At 48.7% G+C, this 16,599-nt stretch overlaps 1 protein-coding gene across 8 annotated transcripts in view; it reads right to left on the reverse strand.

The window, feature by feature from the left end:
* Positions 1-335: 335 nt before the first annotated feature.
* Positions 336-16,599, reverse strand: part of SLC39A11 (solute carrier family 39 member 11) — a 255,077-nt gene continuing 238,813 nt past the window's right edge. For all 8 annotated transcript variants that reach the window (XM_065563741.1, XM_065563740.1, XM_024104632.3 and 5 more), the window contains 3 exons: positions 5,538-5,636; positions 3,531-3,689; positions 336-2,152 (listed from right to left, as the gene is read on the reverse strand). In XM_065563741.1, coding sequence (XP_065419813.1) covers positions 2,074-2,152; positions 3,531-3,689; positions 5,538-5,636 — 337 coding nt within the window. In that variant the 3' untranslated portion in view covers positions 336-2,073. The remainder of the gene's footprint in view (positions 2,153-3,530; positions 3,690-5,537; positions 5,637-16,599) is intronic.

The raw sequence follows: 16,599 nt of genomic DNA on the forward strand, positions 1-16,599 counted from the left end.
CTTTTTTTATTATTTCTCCAAAGCCTCAGGAGCTGACAAGTGTCAGATGCAGGACTTGATGGATCAATGATCTGATCTGGCATGGCAAATCCAACGAACAGTGAATCTAGATATTGATGCCAGCTGATAGGACTGCTCTTTGAAGAGGTTACTCTTCGGTGATGGGGAGCGGGGGGAAGAAGGTGTTTGTTGCATCAAGTGCGTTATTTTTGGACTGTCTCAGAATCAAGACCTCAGGCAAACCGGAAAGAATCGAATTAAGAGGAAGGAATGTACTAAAATGCAGGGAGGAGAGCAAAAGGGAAGGATTGACTGCAGCAAAATAAGTCAGCAAAGACTCTGAATTTCCCATTTATTGAAACTAATCACAGTTAAAAGGTCAGGTCCGTTGGCAACCAGCATTTTTATATTATTCAGAACGACATACAAATAAATACAGACAAAATCCAGCCAACGAACTGAACCGAACCACAATTCCATGGTTTTAACTTAGTTCATTAGTGCCTAGTCCTCTTGGCTGCATTCCTACAGCCTCTCTAGGAGGATCTACTTATCGTTTACTGGGAGACTGTCTCCGGCGTACATGACCCATGACTCTCAAGAGTGAATCTCTGTGGCATACATATTACAAACATGAGCCTGGAGGGCTTGAGCTACCTAGATATCAGCCAGGCAATCCAGCGATTTACTATGCCGGCCCAAGTGTCTAATCAAACCCCATTTTGATGGGGGAGAACAGCCTGCCTAGAAAGTGAACCGGGATGTGTGTTCTCTGTCATTATCTTGACTTCTGCTTTTCATTATTCAGCTTAGTATGAAACAGTTAAATTTCATCATGCTCATTGTGTGAGTGCGTGTCCGTCTAAGAGGAGCAGGGCTGATCTGTTAAAACAAGCGACTCGGCCTGTTCGGGAACCATTGTTAGCCAAACACACGCTTGGAACATGGGAGAAAAAAATGCCAAGGTGGTGCATTGCGGAGCGTCCATGTTGGGCAATGAATTAATCGGATGAATGCTGGGGGAAATGAGAGTTGTCGTGAGGACCAGATTTATCCTTCGAAAGCTAACGTGGACTCCTTCACTGGGGGACCATGCTAACAGGCCAACTTCCGGGAAGAGCATAAATCAACACTTCATGGAGTTTTTCACTCGGATTTAAAACAGCAACCATAACACAGCAATTTATGAAACAAAACCATAGGCTCAAGTGGATAATGAACCCTGCTATCCAACAGTTACGTAGCACCTTACGAACAAATCTGTCTAACCACAGCTTGCATCCTAAAAGATTGCACATTAGAAAACAGATGTCTTCTTTCAATTTTTTGGAAAGGCAAAGAATTCCCCATTGGACTATACTGGAGTTAAGGCCCCATTAAGAAGACTTATCCAGCAGGGAAAACTGGTATCTTCTCGGCTTCTATATCTTGATATGATTCTCACAAGGTTTCTTTTTTTGTTGGTTCAGATTACTTGTATCCATCAAAATAGCTGATGCCACTGAAAATTTCTCAAGCCCCAGCAGTATGTGTATTAGACATACTGCTACACACCTATTTGTGAAGGTTCCCATCTTAGTGCTGGGACTTCCTACTTCTAAGAGAGAGTTCAGAAGTTCAGACACTACACAAACTTACCCATCAATTGTTCTTCTATTTAATCAGGAGCCTCTTTAGACATTTGACTGTGACTCTCTTACTGCATACAGAACAAGTATGGTCAAAACCAAAAGAGCTTTGACCATTACGGAAATGCCCCAAAATCGGAGGAAAAGTAAACCACAAACTGCAGCCTGGCTGATACATGTCTTATCGATGACCCAGTTGAGAAGAGAAAGAATTTGGTGGCAAAGAAAACCCAGGACCTGCAAGGAGCCACCAATGTTTGTGCTTTGAAAACAATCAACGTTATGTTACAGCAAAATATATATATATAAAATCATAGATAATCAACACCAAACTAATCAATATATATATAAAAAAAAATCTAGAAGAAGAAAAGTTTCCAGTTCCAACTGCTGCCATGCAAATTGCTCGGCTGTCATCTCCCGTTGGCCAACAGTAAATCCGCCCTTATCCAAGTCCAACATCCAGGGACATCATCACCACAAACCCTAAGATGGAGGTCCAGGAAGCCAGCTTCCCATTGCCACTGTAAGGAGGAAAGGAGAGGGAGTGAGCACCTCTGTTTCAGACGACAGCAGAGTTGTCTTTACTTCTCCCCTATGAAAAGAAGGGAATCTTCCAAAATCCTCTTTATTCCCCCATCTCTTTGAAGGCCTTACATCATGCTGATCCTTCCCTCCAGTCAAAATAAAACTCACCCAAGCTGTTCCTTTGGGAGACAGAGTCAAGGGTGCTTCCCTTCCCTTCCCTTCCTCAGCCCCTGAGAGCTCTTGCACCCCAGCAACTAAGCTTAAGCTCTCTCAGCCACTGAACCACCTCTGAGAGACAGGCTGAGCCATCTTGGGGATTCAGACATGCAATTCCATTCAAATGAATGGGGGACATGTCTGACTCTCCTAGGTGGCTTTGAGAATCTTAACCTCAGATCTCAAATGCAATTTTCTCCTTTAAAGTCTCACTGAGGCAATAAACGGAGTCAGGGAGGGACAGACTCATTCTTTCCTGCATTATTTATACATAGTTCCTAAGCTAAAGGTGGGGAGCTGACACCCCTTATAGCTAATAGCAGGGCCGGCTCCAGGCACCAGCCTAGCAAGCAGGTGCCTAGGGTGGCCAATGAAGAGTTGGACGGCATGTCCGACTGTTCGGCGGCAGGGCCCATCCCCACCCTATTTGTTTCTCTCACCCACCTGTTGTGTTTACATTGTGTTTAAATTCTTCAGAGCCAGGACAGTCCTTCCTAGTATTTTCATACAGCACTTAGAACAATGGGGTCCAACCAGGTTTGGGGACAGCGTTATCACAATACAACGGTTCAGTGATAACAGTTTCAAGCCACATGCATTGAGGGACAGTTCCAAAAGAGCCACCCCTGCTACATCTCACACCGGTTCAGTGACTTGCAACCCGATAATTCCTTCAGCAAAGCAAATGCATTAAAAAAAAAGAACTCTTTTCCAAGAACATTCACAGTCTGAAACGATGACAGCAGCAAACGTCTGCCCACCTTGAGCAAAAATGAGGAGAGCGGTCAACCTCCTTCCAGTTCATTACGGCTTTTGAATCCTGTTGCTCGTTGGAAATGGGCTTTCACACATGTTGTGCCACCTGGTATAAGCCAGGGTGTGGATGGAACCAGTTTTTAAGAACACGTCTCTGAGGGGTGACCGTTGTTGGCCAATGGCTGAAATGCTCTTAACAGTGCTAGCTTGTAAAGTGGCGTGTGCCCTCTCAATGCAAATGCTCTGTGGTCCTCGTGGATCAGACCCCAAAGAGTTCCTTTGCACTACAACATTCCCTTCCATGGGACGAGGAAGGACAGAGAATTTAGTCACAAGCAAAGGCCAGCCAATGAACATGGCTTCAGGGTGTTGGCAGCTCGGGGGCAGAGCAATTTCCCTCACCTGGTTTGTGCTTCTGGGATGATGTCATCCATGACCACATAGACCATAGCACCGGCAGCAAAGCCCAAAGCATAGGGGAGGAGGGGTTCTGCCAGCACCATGGCAAAGGCACCAAAGACACCAGCTAAAGGCTCCACCATGCCGCTTAGCTGTCCGTACCTGTAAGAGAACCAAGATCAAAAGCCCAGAAGGGACACAGGAAATCCTTCCTTTACCCCTTTTTGTACCCAACATAGTGCAGGTGTTTATTGGACCCCGAGGGCCCAATCGGCCCATGCAGGACATGGATACGTCCCATTAAATGGAGGTACGAAGTCTGTAAATGCAGAATGCACCTGGCAGGTTCTGATTAGCATTAGGCTGCCCTGCTTTCGAGAGTGCATAGCAGATGCAAACCTGCTTTCCCACCCCCGCACCTGTGTGAAGAAAAAGAGATGTGTACCAGCCCTTGCAAAACAAACGAGAGCATCTGAGCCCTTCCTGAGCAAACACAGCAGAAGACAAGTCCCCTTCTTTAATCTGGAAGGTGATGAAAGGCTGCAGGCAGACTTGGGAACACCTGGCTCCATGCAGGCAAACAATCCTCTAGTTTTTCCCCCTAATAGGTCTCTTCCCCCCACCCAGTTTATGGCTACTCTCCACACAAGGGGCCCTGTGAATCAGCTAAGCACTGGTCCACTGCTGAAGTAAGTCTGAAGTAGGGATCCCTTCAGAACACGTCCATTTGCCCTCTTTAGTTCCTATCTGTGCTACAAGGTATTGCTGACTGTGTAGCCAGCTGGTGGGATGGCTCTAAAGACAGTGCGATGACTAATGTTCTGTCCTTAGCAGTGGATGCTAACCATGTGCTGCCTTTGCTGGTAGCCTAGATTGTCCTCCTGTAACTGGTCCAACACCCTGGTTTCTTTGCAGCCCTTAGACCTCCTAACCATGCCAGTCTAATTCCTTCCTCCCAGCTCTCTGTCTGGTCAGACATCCCAGAATGCACTATCCCCAGGCCACTCATGCTGCTTTGTGCTGATGTCCTTCAGGTGTTGTCCTCTGTTGTGACACTACTGGGATAGCTGCCTCGAATTTCCCAGAATGCACTGAGATGAACACAATTGGGCAGCGGGACAGGTGTGGCTACATGCACCTACATGGGCAACATATGGGAGTGGTGTGAATAACCGTGTTTGGCACGAGCCGATCAGATAAGAGCATCAAAAACTGGTAAGAGAAAACATGGTTGTATTTTTAGCATTGCCAGGCCTTAAAGCAGGCCAGAAAGGATTGCCCTGCCATGCCGGACAGTGAAGGGAAGGTAACTTTAAGGTCAAAAGTTAAATTTCTGTACATGTGTTGAAGCAACAAAGGAAGTTGGAGTTGTGTCATAGGCTCTGGCCTTGGTGGACCCATTTGTAACACTCTCTGGATGGCCTTAGAAATGTGATGCAGGAGAGCAGACACCAGGGGGTCAGCCCACAGGAGAGGTGACTCTGCAGGCAGCAGAAACACGATTTAAGCATCACGCTCTCTTTTGTTCATCTATTTCGTCTTCATTTGGCCCAAGGATTCCACCCCATCACAAGACACTTGCAACCACGGCTACCGAGGATCACCGTTCAAACCTCGCCCATTCTACAGCGGCGGTGTGGCCGCATGAGACAGAACAGACTAGCGGTTGTTATCCTTCTACAAAGTTGGAACGAATATGAGCTGCACCAGTGGCTTGCCCCACAACATCTGAACACTGCGAAAACATCAGCTGCTGAACGTAGTAACGCCAGACCAGCAAGATCCTGTCTCCTGCACTGCTCCCAGAGCTGCCACCCAGTACACAAAGGCTGGAGAAAGCTTCAAAATGGAACTTTTTTTTTCCCCAAACACAGCCAAGCCCCTGATGAGTCCTGAATCGGAGCTAGCAACAAGGCACTGCATAGCAACCATGCAGCAACAGCAGCTGGGAAATGGCTTGACGGACATGTTTCAAAGCTTGAAGAACGTTTTAGGAGGAGCACTACTTACCAAAATGCTCTCCATGTTGAAAATCCAGCCCCACGCAAAGGAAGGCTGACAGCAAGGCCTTCTGGGAAATTCTGAATTCCAATCCCAACTGCTAAGTTCCTACCGAAATAAAAGCAAAACATGTTATATATCATTCCTCTGGGAGGAGAAGGGCAGGGCAGGATAGGCCTTAAAAAAAAGGTTATTAAGTACGTCTCTTTAATGTAAGTGCTTCCAGCCCTTGGGGACTAATTGAATCATGTTAACACAAGGCACTTCTAGAGCGAGTTTTATCTTCAAAGTGCTCCACGTCCATCCGTCAACCCCTGGAAGCAATGGAGAATGAGATGAAAAGATTTGCCCAAGGACACAACCAGACAGTCAAAACCCAAGACTTTCGAACTCCCAGCCTTGTCCTCCGAACCCTTGATCAGACCTGGCCGTTGAACAGGGAGAACCTCAAGTTGTTCATGAGTGACCCACTGACTAACTAAGGAATGGCAAAGATGCGGGAGGTGCGGGGGAGCTGAAGGGAGTCCCTGGGGGAAAGGCGGAGCCACAAGGATTTGGTTTACGTTGTGGGAGGTTAACAAGAGTGGAGAAAGAAAAGTAAGGCGCAAAGGAGCTCCGTGCAGTACAAATAAACTCTCCCTGACTGCTCCACTTTGCAAGCCAGGCTGCACTGAGAACTGCCTATTCAGACAACTGTCCTTCCAATACACAGGATATTCTGGGAAATCAGACAGCCAAGGTAGAACAGCCCTGGGATCCAGGGGCCAGTTTGTGGAGCATCCCAGTTACCACCAAAATGGATCTCCCACGCCTCCCAGCTGGTGCCATACGAGGCGGAATGAAAGGACACACTGGACTACACCTGCAGATGAGAACAGGGATCCCTATAAGTCTTCAGAGGCAGCCCTGTTTTGCTAGCTCTCCGAAAGGGGCCAGTTTCCTCCTCTCTGAGATGCCTCTGCCGTTATGGGAGGTCGCGTCAAACAAGCTCCGGTTTCAGCCTACATCAGATAATGCAGAGGTTAATCCCTCTCATTTACTGTTCATCTCCCCCATTGTCTGCACGGTTGCACAGACACTCCATTGTTTGCTTTTATCCCCTTCTGTACTAGCTGTAGGGTCGTGTGTTTTCAACCTACAGGCTTAAAAAATATATAGAACTTTTGAAGAAACCCTGATCACATTCAGAGCCTGGATCACCCAGAGGGGAGAGGCATGCCGCACTAGAAAGGCTGCAGCATCCACCCCCAAACGAGAATTTGGCCACTGATGCTCTTGCACTATCCTGCAGCTGAGATGTTAAACAATGGCCAAGGCACAGACCGGTCTAAAGCCTGCAGGCGGTCAGAATAAACAGAACTGGCACCTGAGTCTGCAACTCACCCTGTAGGTTTCAATAGTCATGTGTTAGCAGCTGTGGTTCCAGACCTGCAACTGCCTCAGGGCTGCTGCTTTCACCCCTATCCCAGTCCCACTTTTCCGTTCCACTCCTTGCTGTTCTGGAGACAGCCCCACTCAACTTCAGCCACGGGAGCAGGTGCCCAAAGTGCAGCACTGGGGAATCAACACTGAGAGACAGGCACAGACAGGACGATGAGTTACGTTCTGGTACCCACTCTGTCCTGGGTGGCTGCAGAAGGGAACACTCCCAGCTTCCCTGCTGCGCCAGCGTCTAGTCGTGAACACCGGCAGGAAAGCATCCTGTTCAGCCCCAGTGGCTGGCTCCTAACGACGGAGCTAGAGGGGAAAGTGATTGTGGTTTTGCTGGTTGGCCTCGGATTTCATGACAGCGCTAACCGCAGCCCTGCATCTGCAAGGAGGCAGGATTTTGAAGCTTGTCGTGGGGAGAAGCTGTTGAGGAAGGGATCCCACAGCGTCAGGCCTAGACCAGCACTTTGGAGGGTCGAAATGCAAACATGCGCCTTCCTAGGCCACCCTCAGCAGCTACCAGCTAGCATGGCAATGAGGACAGCCCCATTTGGAACACAGGGCACATGGATGGGGGGTGGGAGAGAGGCTGGGAAGGAGGACGAGAGCACTTGGTAATCAAGTCATTTAAAAAAAAATCAACCTATGTGGAGCCCAGCTTTGACAAGTGGGAAAAAAAAGCTTTATAACGAGGGCGATTGCCTCCTCTTCCCCTGTAATGCTAAACTCTCAGGACTCCATTAACGTACATAGCCCCATTTGTGTCTTCTTGGACTTTTACCACGGTAGGAAACAGGAAAGCAAGGGCAGGGTTGGATGGGGAGGGGTTCTCCTCTCCTGAGGTTATTGTAGATTCACTGTAGGTTTCAATGGCTGCAGACGGCAGAACAGAACCAATCCAGTACCAGAGACCACCCCCACACGCGGTGCCAAGCCAGGCGGGGGGGTGTTGGGGCGGCGGGGATAGGAGGCCTCCTGCATGTTATCACATCTGTCAAGCCAACAGAAAACACCCTCCTCCGAGGGAATGAATGCAGCGGCCCTGACAGCACAGCCAGAAGGGTGGAGCTGAGCTCACCTTCAATAGAAATGGCTCCAGGCAAAGCTCACAGACAGTAGCTATAAAGGATTTGGGGGCGGGAGAGGGGAAATTAGCCGCTTCTAGACCGGCAGAGAATTTACCTCACAGCGTTAATCAACCAACCAGAATAAAGTCACTGACAGCACACACTTGGCCCTCCTCCCGCACCTCCCACTGCAGCGTCTCAAAACGCTTCACGACACTGAGCACCCCCGGCCCTGTGAAATAAGGATGTATTAATCCTTACTTTGCAGAAGGGGACACAGGTACACAGAGAAATGACTCACCCAGGATCTCTCCGCTAGTCAGACTCCCAGATTGCTATGCTACATTTATTTTTATCTTAAGTACTTCTAGAGCTCACGTTATCATATCTGAGCCGCCACATTATTTAATGTGCTCATCCTCAACATCCCTGTGAGGGACGGCAGGGCTATCATCCCTATTTTCTAGGGAGCGACGGTGGCAGAGAGGCAAAGTGACTTGCCCAAGGTCACAGAGGATATCTGTGGCAAATCAGGATCTGAGCCCAGCTCTCTCCAGTCCAGGGCACCCTAACCGCTGGATCACCCTGCCTCTCCACTAAACCATACTCCTGCAAATGAAACCTCTGCCACTTCTGACAGCAGCCGGCTGTGTCAACAGCACCTTGCATGCAAAGAGGGGCCCCTACACAGTGCAACGGGGCCCGTGCATTGGACATTTCCACGCAAGTGAAGGGCAACGGCGGCTTCTCTCTTAGTGGGAGGGTAAAGTTGAAAGACAGCCAGCTCCTAAAACAGCACAGAAGATGGTGGTTTTTGACAGAGGACGGGGAGTCAGAACTCCTCTGTTCAATTCCTGGCTTTGACACTTTGTCTGATTTAACCTCGCGCTGCCTCAGTTTCCCCTCTCTGTAAAGCGGGTCAAATGACACCCGCCCGCCTACCTCCCTCACAAGGTTTGTTAGCGTGGAATTCTGAGCACCTCAGATCAAACGAGGGAAGTGTATTCAGAGAGCAAAGATTCTTCACTAGGACATGAGCTGAGGTGTCAACTGTACACATGCAAGTCGTGGGGGATGGCTGGGAGGCAGGGTTTACCGAGTGTTAGCCTGCTGGTAGTGGCGATGGGTGGAATACGTCCTCCGTTGGAGTCTGATTCTGAGCATCTGAGAACAGCTCTCCCAGACCTCCCAAACGTGGGCAGCTGAGTGACAGAGAAATCAACGGACTTCCTCAAGATCTCTTAATAATAATAGCAGTGGTGAGAGCTCAGCCGCTCTCACCCCCAGTACTCCTAGCGGACACATGGGCTTTGAAATCTAGTTAAGGATTACGGGTAAGGTTTGCAGAATTGCCTAAGTGACTTTGGAGCCTGTGACCCATTTTACAAAGTGACTTTGTGCCTGTGTCCTATTGCCTTTCAAGGAGACACCAAGTGCTTTTAGTGCACGATAGCAGGATGCACATGGCCAGTTTGTGCCAGCAGGTTAGCGCACTGTAGATTTATGCCCCGGCTTGCTGTGCACTAGCTGGTCATGTAAACAAATCCCTAGTGCCTATGTCACTTTTGAAAATCTTGCCCTACCTCTTATGCATAAAGGGAGCTCAGAAACCAGGGAGATGGGCAAGACATAAGAACCTAAATAGAGCCCGCTGGCACTTTTTCAAGGAAGAGCCAACCAACACCCCTAACACAACCAAGTGCTCCTACGACCTAAGACCCCTTTGCAAACATTTAAGAATCCCAGCCTGCTTGAGAAATATCTTGTGCTCCCAAGCAAGCGGGGGATTTCTATGCTTGACTCAGGGCAGGCAAGGCGCTAGACATGCCCCGTGTTTTAAGAGTCCCAGAGTTAGTTGTGCAGGCTCCTAAGAATGGAAGGTTGCCACATCGCAGCAAATTGTGAGCCAGGAATTAGGCTTAGATGCTCCAGGTAGACATGCTGACTAGGTCGTTCTTCCCAAAGTCGTCCACCACGGTGCCTCTTCGTTAGGCTCAGGAATTTGGGAGGACTCACTCGGAGAAAACCCTTGTCTATCATCCTAGGCACCCTCACAGATGCAGGAAATAACAACTGGGGTTGCGTCTCACCACTCCCCCCAAATTCCCCAGGATAGCCTCACGTTCCCACCAGTCCATCCAATGTCCTGCACGTTCCTCTGTGGATTTGTCATTGGTGCAGCGTAGGGACCTTCTGAAAAATAACTAAAAATGGAAATCCGATTTCTGTATTTAAAGAGGGAGGATGGATTTTTTTAAGCACGGTTAATACTACAGCTGTGGTTTGGTGTCCAGTCACTTTTGCATCCCAGTTTTAAAACCACTGACAGCTCACAGAGCAGCCCCTTTAGATGCCCCCAAACCAGGAACTGTTGAGGGACAATAAATAAAAATAGACCTATTTAAACATACCCCAGAGGTACTGCAAAGTAAATAAACCTGTCAGGCATGTCTAGGAGGAGGGAAGGAGAATCAACCAGGATGGAGCCTTGGTTTGCATTAAGCATCTGAGAGTTTCAGGATAGCTTCACACGCATGCTGCCTCCCCTGCCACGTTGGTTACATAAAAATCTTGGCATGGCTGTGCCGAGACGGCTGTTACAAAACCGTGGGCTCACGTGAACCATTATCTACCTATTGGATCTCAATTTGACAAGTCTGGGAACACCATTTTCACCCCTTTGCAATCGCTTTCATGTGAGGTTTCCACCAACTACCCTTGAACAGGAAACAAAAGCTTCACTTATTCCCCCCCCCTCCTCCCCCCACACACACATATTTGACAATTGGGTTTGATGCTCACGAACACGAGGAACTAAGTACCCTGGAGGGCACAGTCTGGGCAAAGGCTGTGCAAGCTTTTCTCCTTCTGCAGCTCTGCCAAGAAGCCTCAATGCTGCCCTACAGTCTCTATGCAAAAGAATAAATGGACACAAATCTGCCATCAGGAATCATAACATTCAAAAACCAGTAGGAGAACACTTCAACCTCTCTAATCACTCAGTGACAGACGTTAAGGTGGCAATATTGCAACAGAAAAGCTTCAAAAACAGACTCCAAGGAGAAGCTGCTGAACTTGAATTAATATGCAAACTAGATACCATTAACTTAGGTTTGAACAGAGACTGGGAATGGCTCGGTCATTACACTAAGTGAATCTATTTCCCCATGTTAAAGTATCCTCACACCTTCCTGTCAACTGTCCGAAATGGGCCATCTTGATGATCACTTCAAAAGTTTTTCTCCCCTGCTGATAATAGCTTCTCTTAATTAATTAGCCTCTCACAGTTGGTCTGGGTACTTCCACCTTTTCATGTTCTCTGTATGTATAAATATCTTCTTACTGTATGTTCCATTCTATGCATCCGATGAAGTGGGCTGTAGCCCACGAAAGCTTATGCTCAAATAAATGAGTTAGTTTCTAAGGTGCCACAAGTACTCCTGTTCTTTTTGCGGATACAGACTAACACGGCTGCTACTCTGAAATGCTGCCCTACAGTAACCCTCCTCCACGCACACTCTGCCATCACACCCTCTCACCTGCAAATGCTGCTTCCTAAGCCAGCCCTGGGACCTCATTCAGCTCTGCAATGCAGCTCGGTCCTAATCCGCAGCACCTTCTGCTGAGCCTGTCTAGAACCCCGGCACCTTTCTGTTTCTACCCTGAGTGAGCACCAACACATTGTTTTTTTGTTTTGCATTTTCTTTCCCCTTCTGGAAAAATGACAAATTAGCCTTTTTTGCCTACGGTCGGTGGGGAGGTAAGAAATCAGTGTATTTGCTGTGAAAACCAGCATTGACCATTGGGCATTTACCCTGGGTGAAACGTACTATTGAATTTCTACAACACCTTTCATGGGAGGACACTGGCAAGTTTCACCAGCGTCCATTCATTTAGCTCCACAACACGGCAGCGAGGCTGAACTGCTCAGCATGATCTGAACCATTATAAAGGTAGAGAAGCCAACTTGCTCAAACAAACCACACCGGGACGAAGCGGGCCTGTCTCTCCCTGGTGTGCATAAGGAGATGAAAGTCTACTGCAGATGCCAACTAGCAGAGTAACTCCTTTTGCAACAATGGCAGAGGCTGATAGCACTGAAGGTCCCAGGCTCAAGCCTGGATATGCATTATCATCATTATTAGTGGTTTTAAAGTAGTGTGTAGAGGCCGGGCCCTGTTGTGCGTGGTGCTGTGCAAACAGCTAATGGACATTATACTTGCCCTAAAGAACTTACAACCTGAGTGTAAGACTATAAACAACAAGTTGATAGAGCACAAGAAACAGTGAGAAGATCCCGACCACAGCGCGCCAAACCACTGTCAAGCTTTTTGTAAGCATGACGGCCGAGGAGAGTTTCAAAGAAGACATTTGGAGGAGAACAGTGAGGTGGCTTTGCACGGTGAGCACATCCCACACATATGGGACAGCCTGGGAGAAGACACCACGTGGCTATACACACACATGGGGCGCAATCTTGTCCCCACTAAAGGACATGGCAGAGTTTCTATTGACATCAATGGAGCTAGGATTTCTCCCAAGAAGTATGAAGTTTTCCATAACTCTGGTTTCAGGATAAACACAGGGCACCCAACTCGACACCAGCTCAACTCCACTGAAGTGCATGGAGACGGGCTAGATGGTGCATTGATGCCCAGGCCACAGTGTTGATCCATAGGCCACCTTTCCAATTCCCACCCCGTCAGCAGGATGAGACTGGTTCACCAGCCGTTGTGCTGCAGCAGCGCAACATGTCACGACAGCACCACATCACCGTGTCGCAAGAATAAAAGGGGTCCCACCTCCGCACCGACAGTCAGATTAGAACGTCAGTGAAGCTAAGGATTTTCTCCCAACGTGTATCAAGTTTTCCATGACTTCAGTTTCCAAGTAGACACAGGGGACCAAATGTAACACTGGTACCGTGAGCGCAGTTCCACTGAAGTCCATGAAGTCATGCCAGAGTGAATCTGAGCCACAGAGACCAGGTAGGCACAGCGATCACTGGGTAGCAATCCCAGAGCAGGCATTCCAGAGGTCCATAACCCACAGACAGACATCACCGACTTTGGAGAGAGACTTCAGCTCTAGCAAACAGCTGAGACAGAGAGTCCTAGCAAAGGCCTTGCCTGCACTGCCCAGCTCCTGACCAGACCTGAAACGCAGGTCCACAAGGGCTGGTTTCATTCTTTCGCCAAAAGAAGAACAGGAGTACTTGTGGCACCTTAGAGACTAACAAATTTATTAGAGCATAAGCTTTCGTGGACTACAGCCCACTTCTTCGGATGCATATAGAATGGAATATATGTTCCATTCTATATGCATCCGAAGAAGTGGGCTGTAGTCCACGAAAGCTTATGCTCTAATAAATTTGTTAGTCTCTAAGGTGCCACAAGTACTCCTGTTCTTCTTTTTGCGGATACAGACTAACACGGCTGCTACTCTGAAACCTGTCATTCTTTCGCCAGTGGCTGAAAGCTCCCTTTGCTGCTTTAAACACTTGTGTTCCTACTAGTAAAATAAGACTGGTGAGAAAAATCTCTCTGGGTTGTTTAAACTTCTAACATGGTTTACAGAAGAGCGAGAGAGAGAGACAGGCTGTGGGTGTCCTTAACCAGGACAGACCATTACAATCAAAAACATTATTCAAGTGTGTGTGTGGGGGGGGGTGGCGGGGGGGTAGAGGCAGGGAAAACATCCCTTATAGAAAACAGTGGAGCTGCTGTCTGTGTGCTGGGTTTTTTCCCCCTCCTTCCCTTGCCTTAGCACAAAGCAGCTATTACTGGCTCCGACCACAACAAATTAATGGGTGGGAGAGGGAAGTGTGAACCGAGGGGTCTGTACAAAAAGAACCCCCCTCCCCCCACAGCACCATCCCCAGAGGGGAGGCAGACCCCTCTGAGCTTTCACTACTGGGCTGCCTTAAAACAAGGAGAGACTGTGAGAAAGCTGTGATGGGGGCAGAGCGCGAGGGAGGTGAGGGGGCAGATGTGGGGAAGGGAAATTTAGCAAAGCCAAAAGATTTCTTCGTTATAGCTAAGAGAAGCCTAAAGCTGAAGCATTTATCCCATTCCCACCCCCACTAATAAAAAGAGGACTTGACGCAAACCCCCAACGTTCATTTAAAGTATATTCTAAGTGGAAATGCATCAAGACGCTCTTCTTTCCCCAAGAGCATAAGACTCTGAGCGTTTGCTCCTCACTAGGCCTACGGCCTGTTTCTGTTACTTTCCCCTTTCCAGGCACGGGAGTAATTTGGGGATGGGCAGGGGGAGCGTTGCTCCCCCAAACTGCAAGCCTCAGGCAGATGTGGAATTTGCTTCTCCCTGCACGGCCCCGTTGGCCTGACTGGGCTGCCACCCCAAACATAGAATCATAGAATATCAGGGTTGGAAGGGACCTCAGAAGTTCATCTCGTCCCACCCCCTGTTCAAAGCAGGACCAATCCCCAGACAGATTTTTGCCCCAGATCTCTAAATGGCCCCCCTCAAGGATTGAACTCACAACCCTGGGTTTAGCTGGCCAATGCGCAAATCACTGAGCTATCCCTCCCCCCAAATGAGAAGTCAAATTACGCCAATGATTCCAGGTGGGACTCCCCCCTTTGGGTCCCTCTTCTGTCCATGCTCTCTGGACTCTCACACGCACGCTCTGTCTGCGCCCAGTAGTGGGAGGCTCCACTGGCACCACAGGGCAGGGCTTTAGTGGGCATTGCCCTGTGCGGGACAAGGGCCAGCACTATGCGCAGACACAAGCTAGCGGGTGACAGGAGTGCCACGCTTGCACTGAAGGCAACAGGCTGCAGAGATCAAACTGGGGAAGACTTGCTGCATTTGGGGTTCAGATGTAGTTTAAAACTGTAAAAAAAGGGAAACTCTGGCTGGAAACCCAGTTCCCGATTAACCTGCAGGTTACAGTGGAAGGGAGATGAGCGTTATCCCATCTAACGGACAATAGGGAACCGAAGGCGCTATTGAAAGGACAGGGATTAGAACCGGGGAATTCCTGAATTCCAAGGCTAGGCCTTTTCCGTTCTCTACTCCCTCCTGGCTCTGCCACTTAGGGTCTGGCTTCAGGTAGAGGACATCCCACATTCTGCTAGGCTCCTGGTTCCCTCACTGCTCAGCCACGGGTCCCCTTGCTTTCCCTTCCATCCCTCCCATTCCAGAAGCCCATTCTCTGTCTCTTGCCACCACAGTGAATGTTAGTGCCTCTTGTCACCTCCATAATACCTTGGCCATGGCCTCGCATACTCTTACAGGCCTTGAGCGTCTCCCAGACACTGCTATTTGTACCTGGGTGCGAATACTTCATTAACAGCATCTGGAGTCTGGGAACAGACCCCTTCTTCTCACTTGCTTCGTCTTGGTTCACAGCACAGAAAGGATACGGCCACGCACTGCTCAGAGGTCACCTTTGTATAAGAGGGTGTCTCCTGTGCTGTTTGCGTGCCGAGGTGAAGAAGTTTCTAGTCCAATGCCTGACCTTCCCAGTACAAGTCCCCATATGCACCTCATATTTTCTCCCTACCTCTGTGAAGAGTTTTCTGGGAAACAGTTGGGAGGAAAGAGACTGAACCAAATAAAGCTGCATTGTGTATCAGGAAAACAAAGGGTTCCTTATGAAGGAAATAGGTGGAGACACTTGGAAGGCTTCCTTCTATTGCAAAGAGAACACGTTGTAAAGCAGATGTACGAGCAGTCTGAACCAAGTGCATTTCTGGGTGACTACAGTATGCCAGGGTAGGGAGGGACAGCTAGAGGCAGGTGACTGGGGGAATAACTGAGTATAACCCTCTGAGCAGGACAGTAATCAGCCTCAAATGCACAGCCATGAGTGCCTGCTGTGCCCATACTCTGCCAGTTAGCCCGTGCCGCAAAACCCACATTGCTATCTCTAGCGTGCTCGCTCCAGCACAGCTGGCGTGCGTCTGCCTGCCCACGTGCCCAGCTGCAGTGTAGACGTACCTTAAGTGACTCAGGCACTAAGGAGCTTACGTCTCACTGCAAGTCAGTGGGACTGAGGCTCCTGAGGGCCTAAACCACTTCTGAAGTTGGGACTTAGGTTCCTAAGTCACTTAGATGCTTTTGGAAATTTTCCCTGCACGGTTTTGTGCCTCAGTTTCCCCAACTGTAAAAAGGGGGCCATTATCCTTGTCTCCTTCAAAAAGCACTTTGAGATCCACAGATGAAAAAGCACAGATAAGAGCTAGGCATTATTTTATCATCGCGAACTCCAAGAAGGGACAGGTTCACGGGGGATTTTCAAGGAAGCCAATGATGCCCATTCTTATGGACTCTCATCAGTACACAATATAGAAACAATTTGGATCATTTCTGCACTCCTGTTCCAAGGTGGTGCTAGTCCCTAGACAGAGGACCAGGTTTTGCTGCAATTTTAAGGAAGAAAAGGTAACAAAGCTGAGATCCTGCTTCTCTAAGCCCCACCAAGGAGCAACTCTTTGTCGGGAGAGGAAAATAACCTATTCCAGTTCCTTGGGGGCACATACCCGCAGCTGGACCTTCTACCCTACAAATCTTGCCTGCCAATTGGTATGGCACCATGCTGGGAAATTC

The sequence above is a fragment of the Chrysemys picta genome, chromosome 12 (assembly GCF_011386835.1).
Source record: "Chrysemys picta bellii isolate R12L10 chromosome 12, ASM1138683v2, whole genome shotgun sequence".
NCBI classification, from domain to species: domain Eukaryota; kingdom Metazoa; phylum Chordata; order Testudines; family Emydidae; genus Chrysemys; species Chrysemys picta.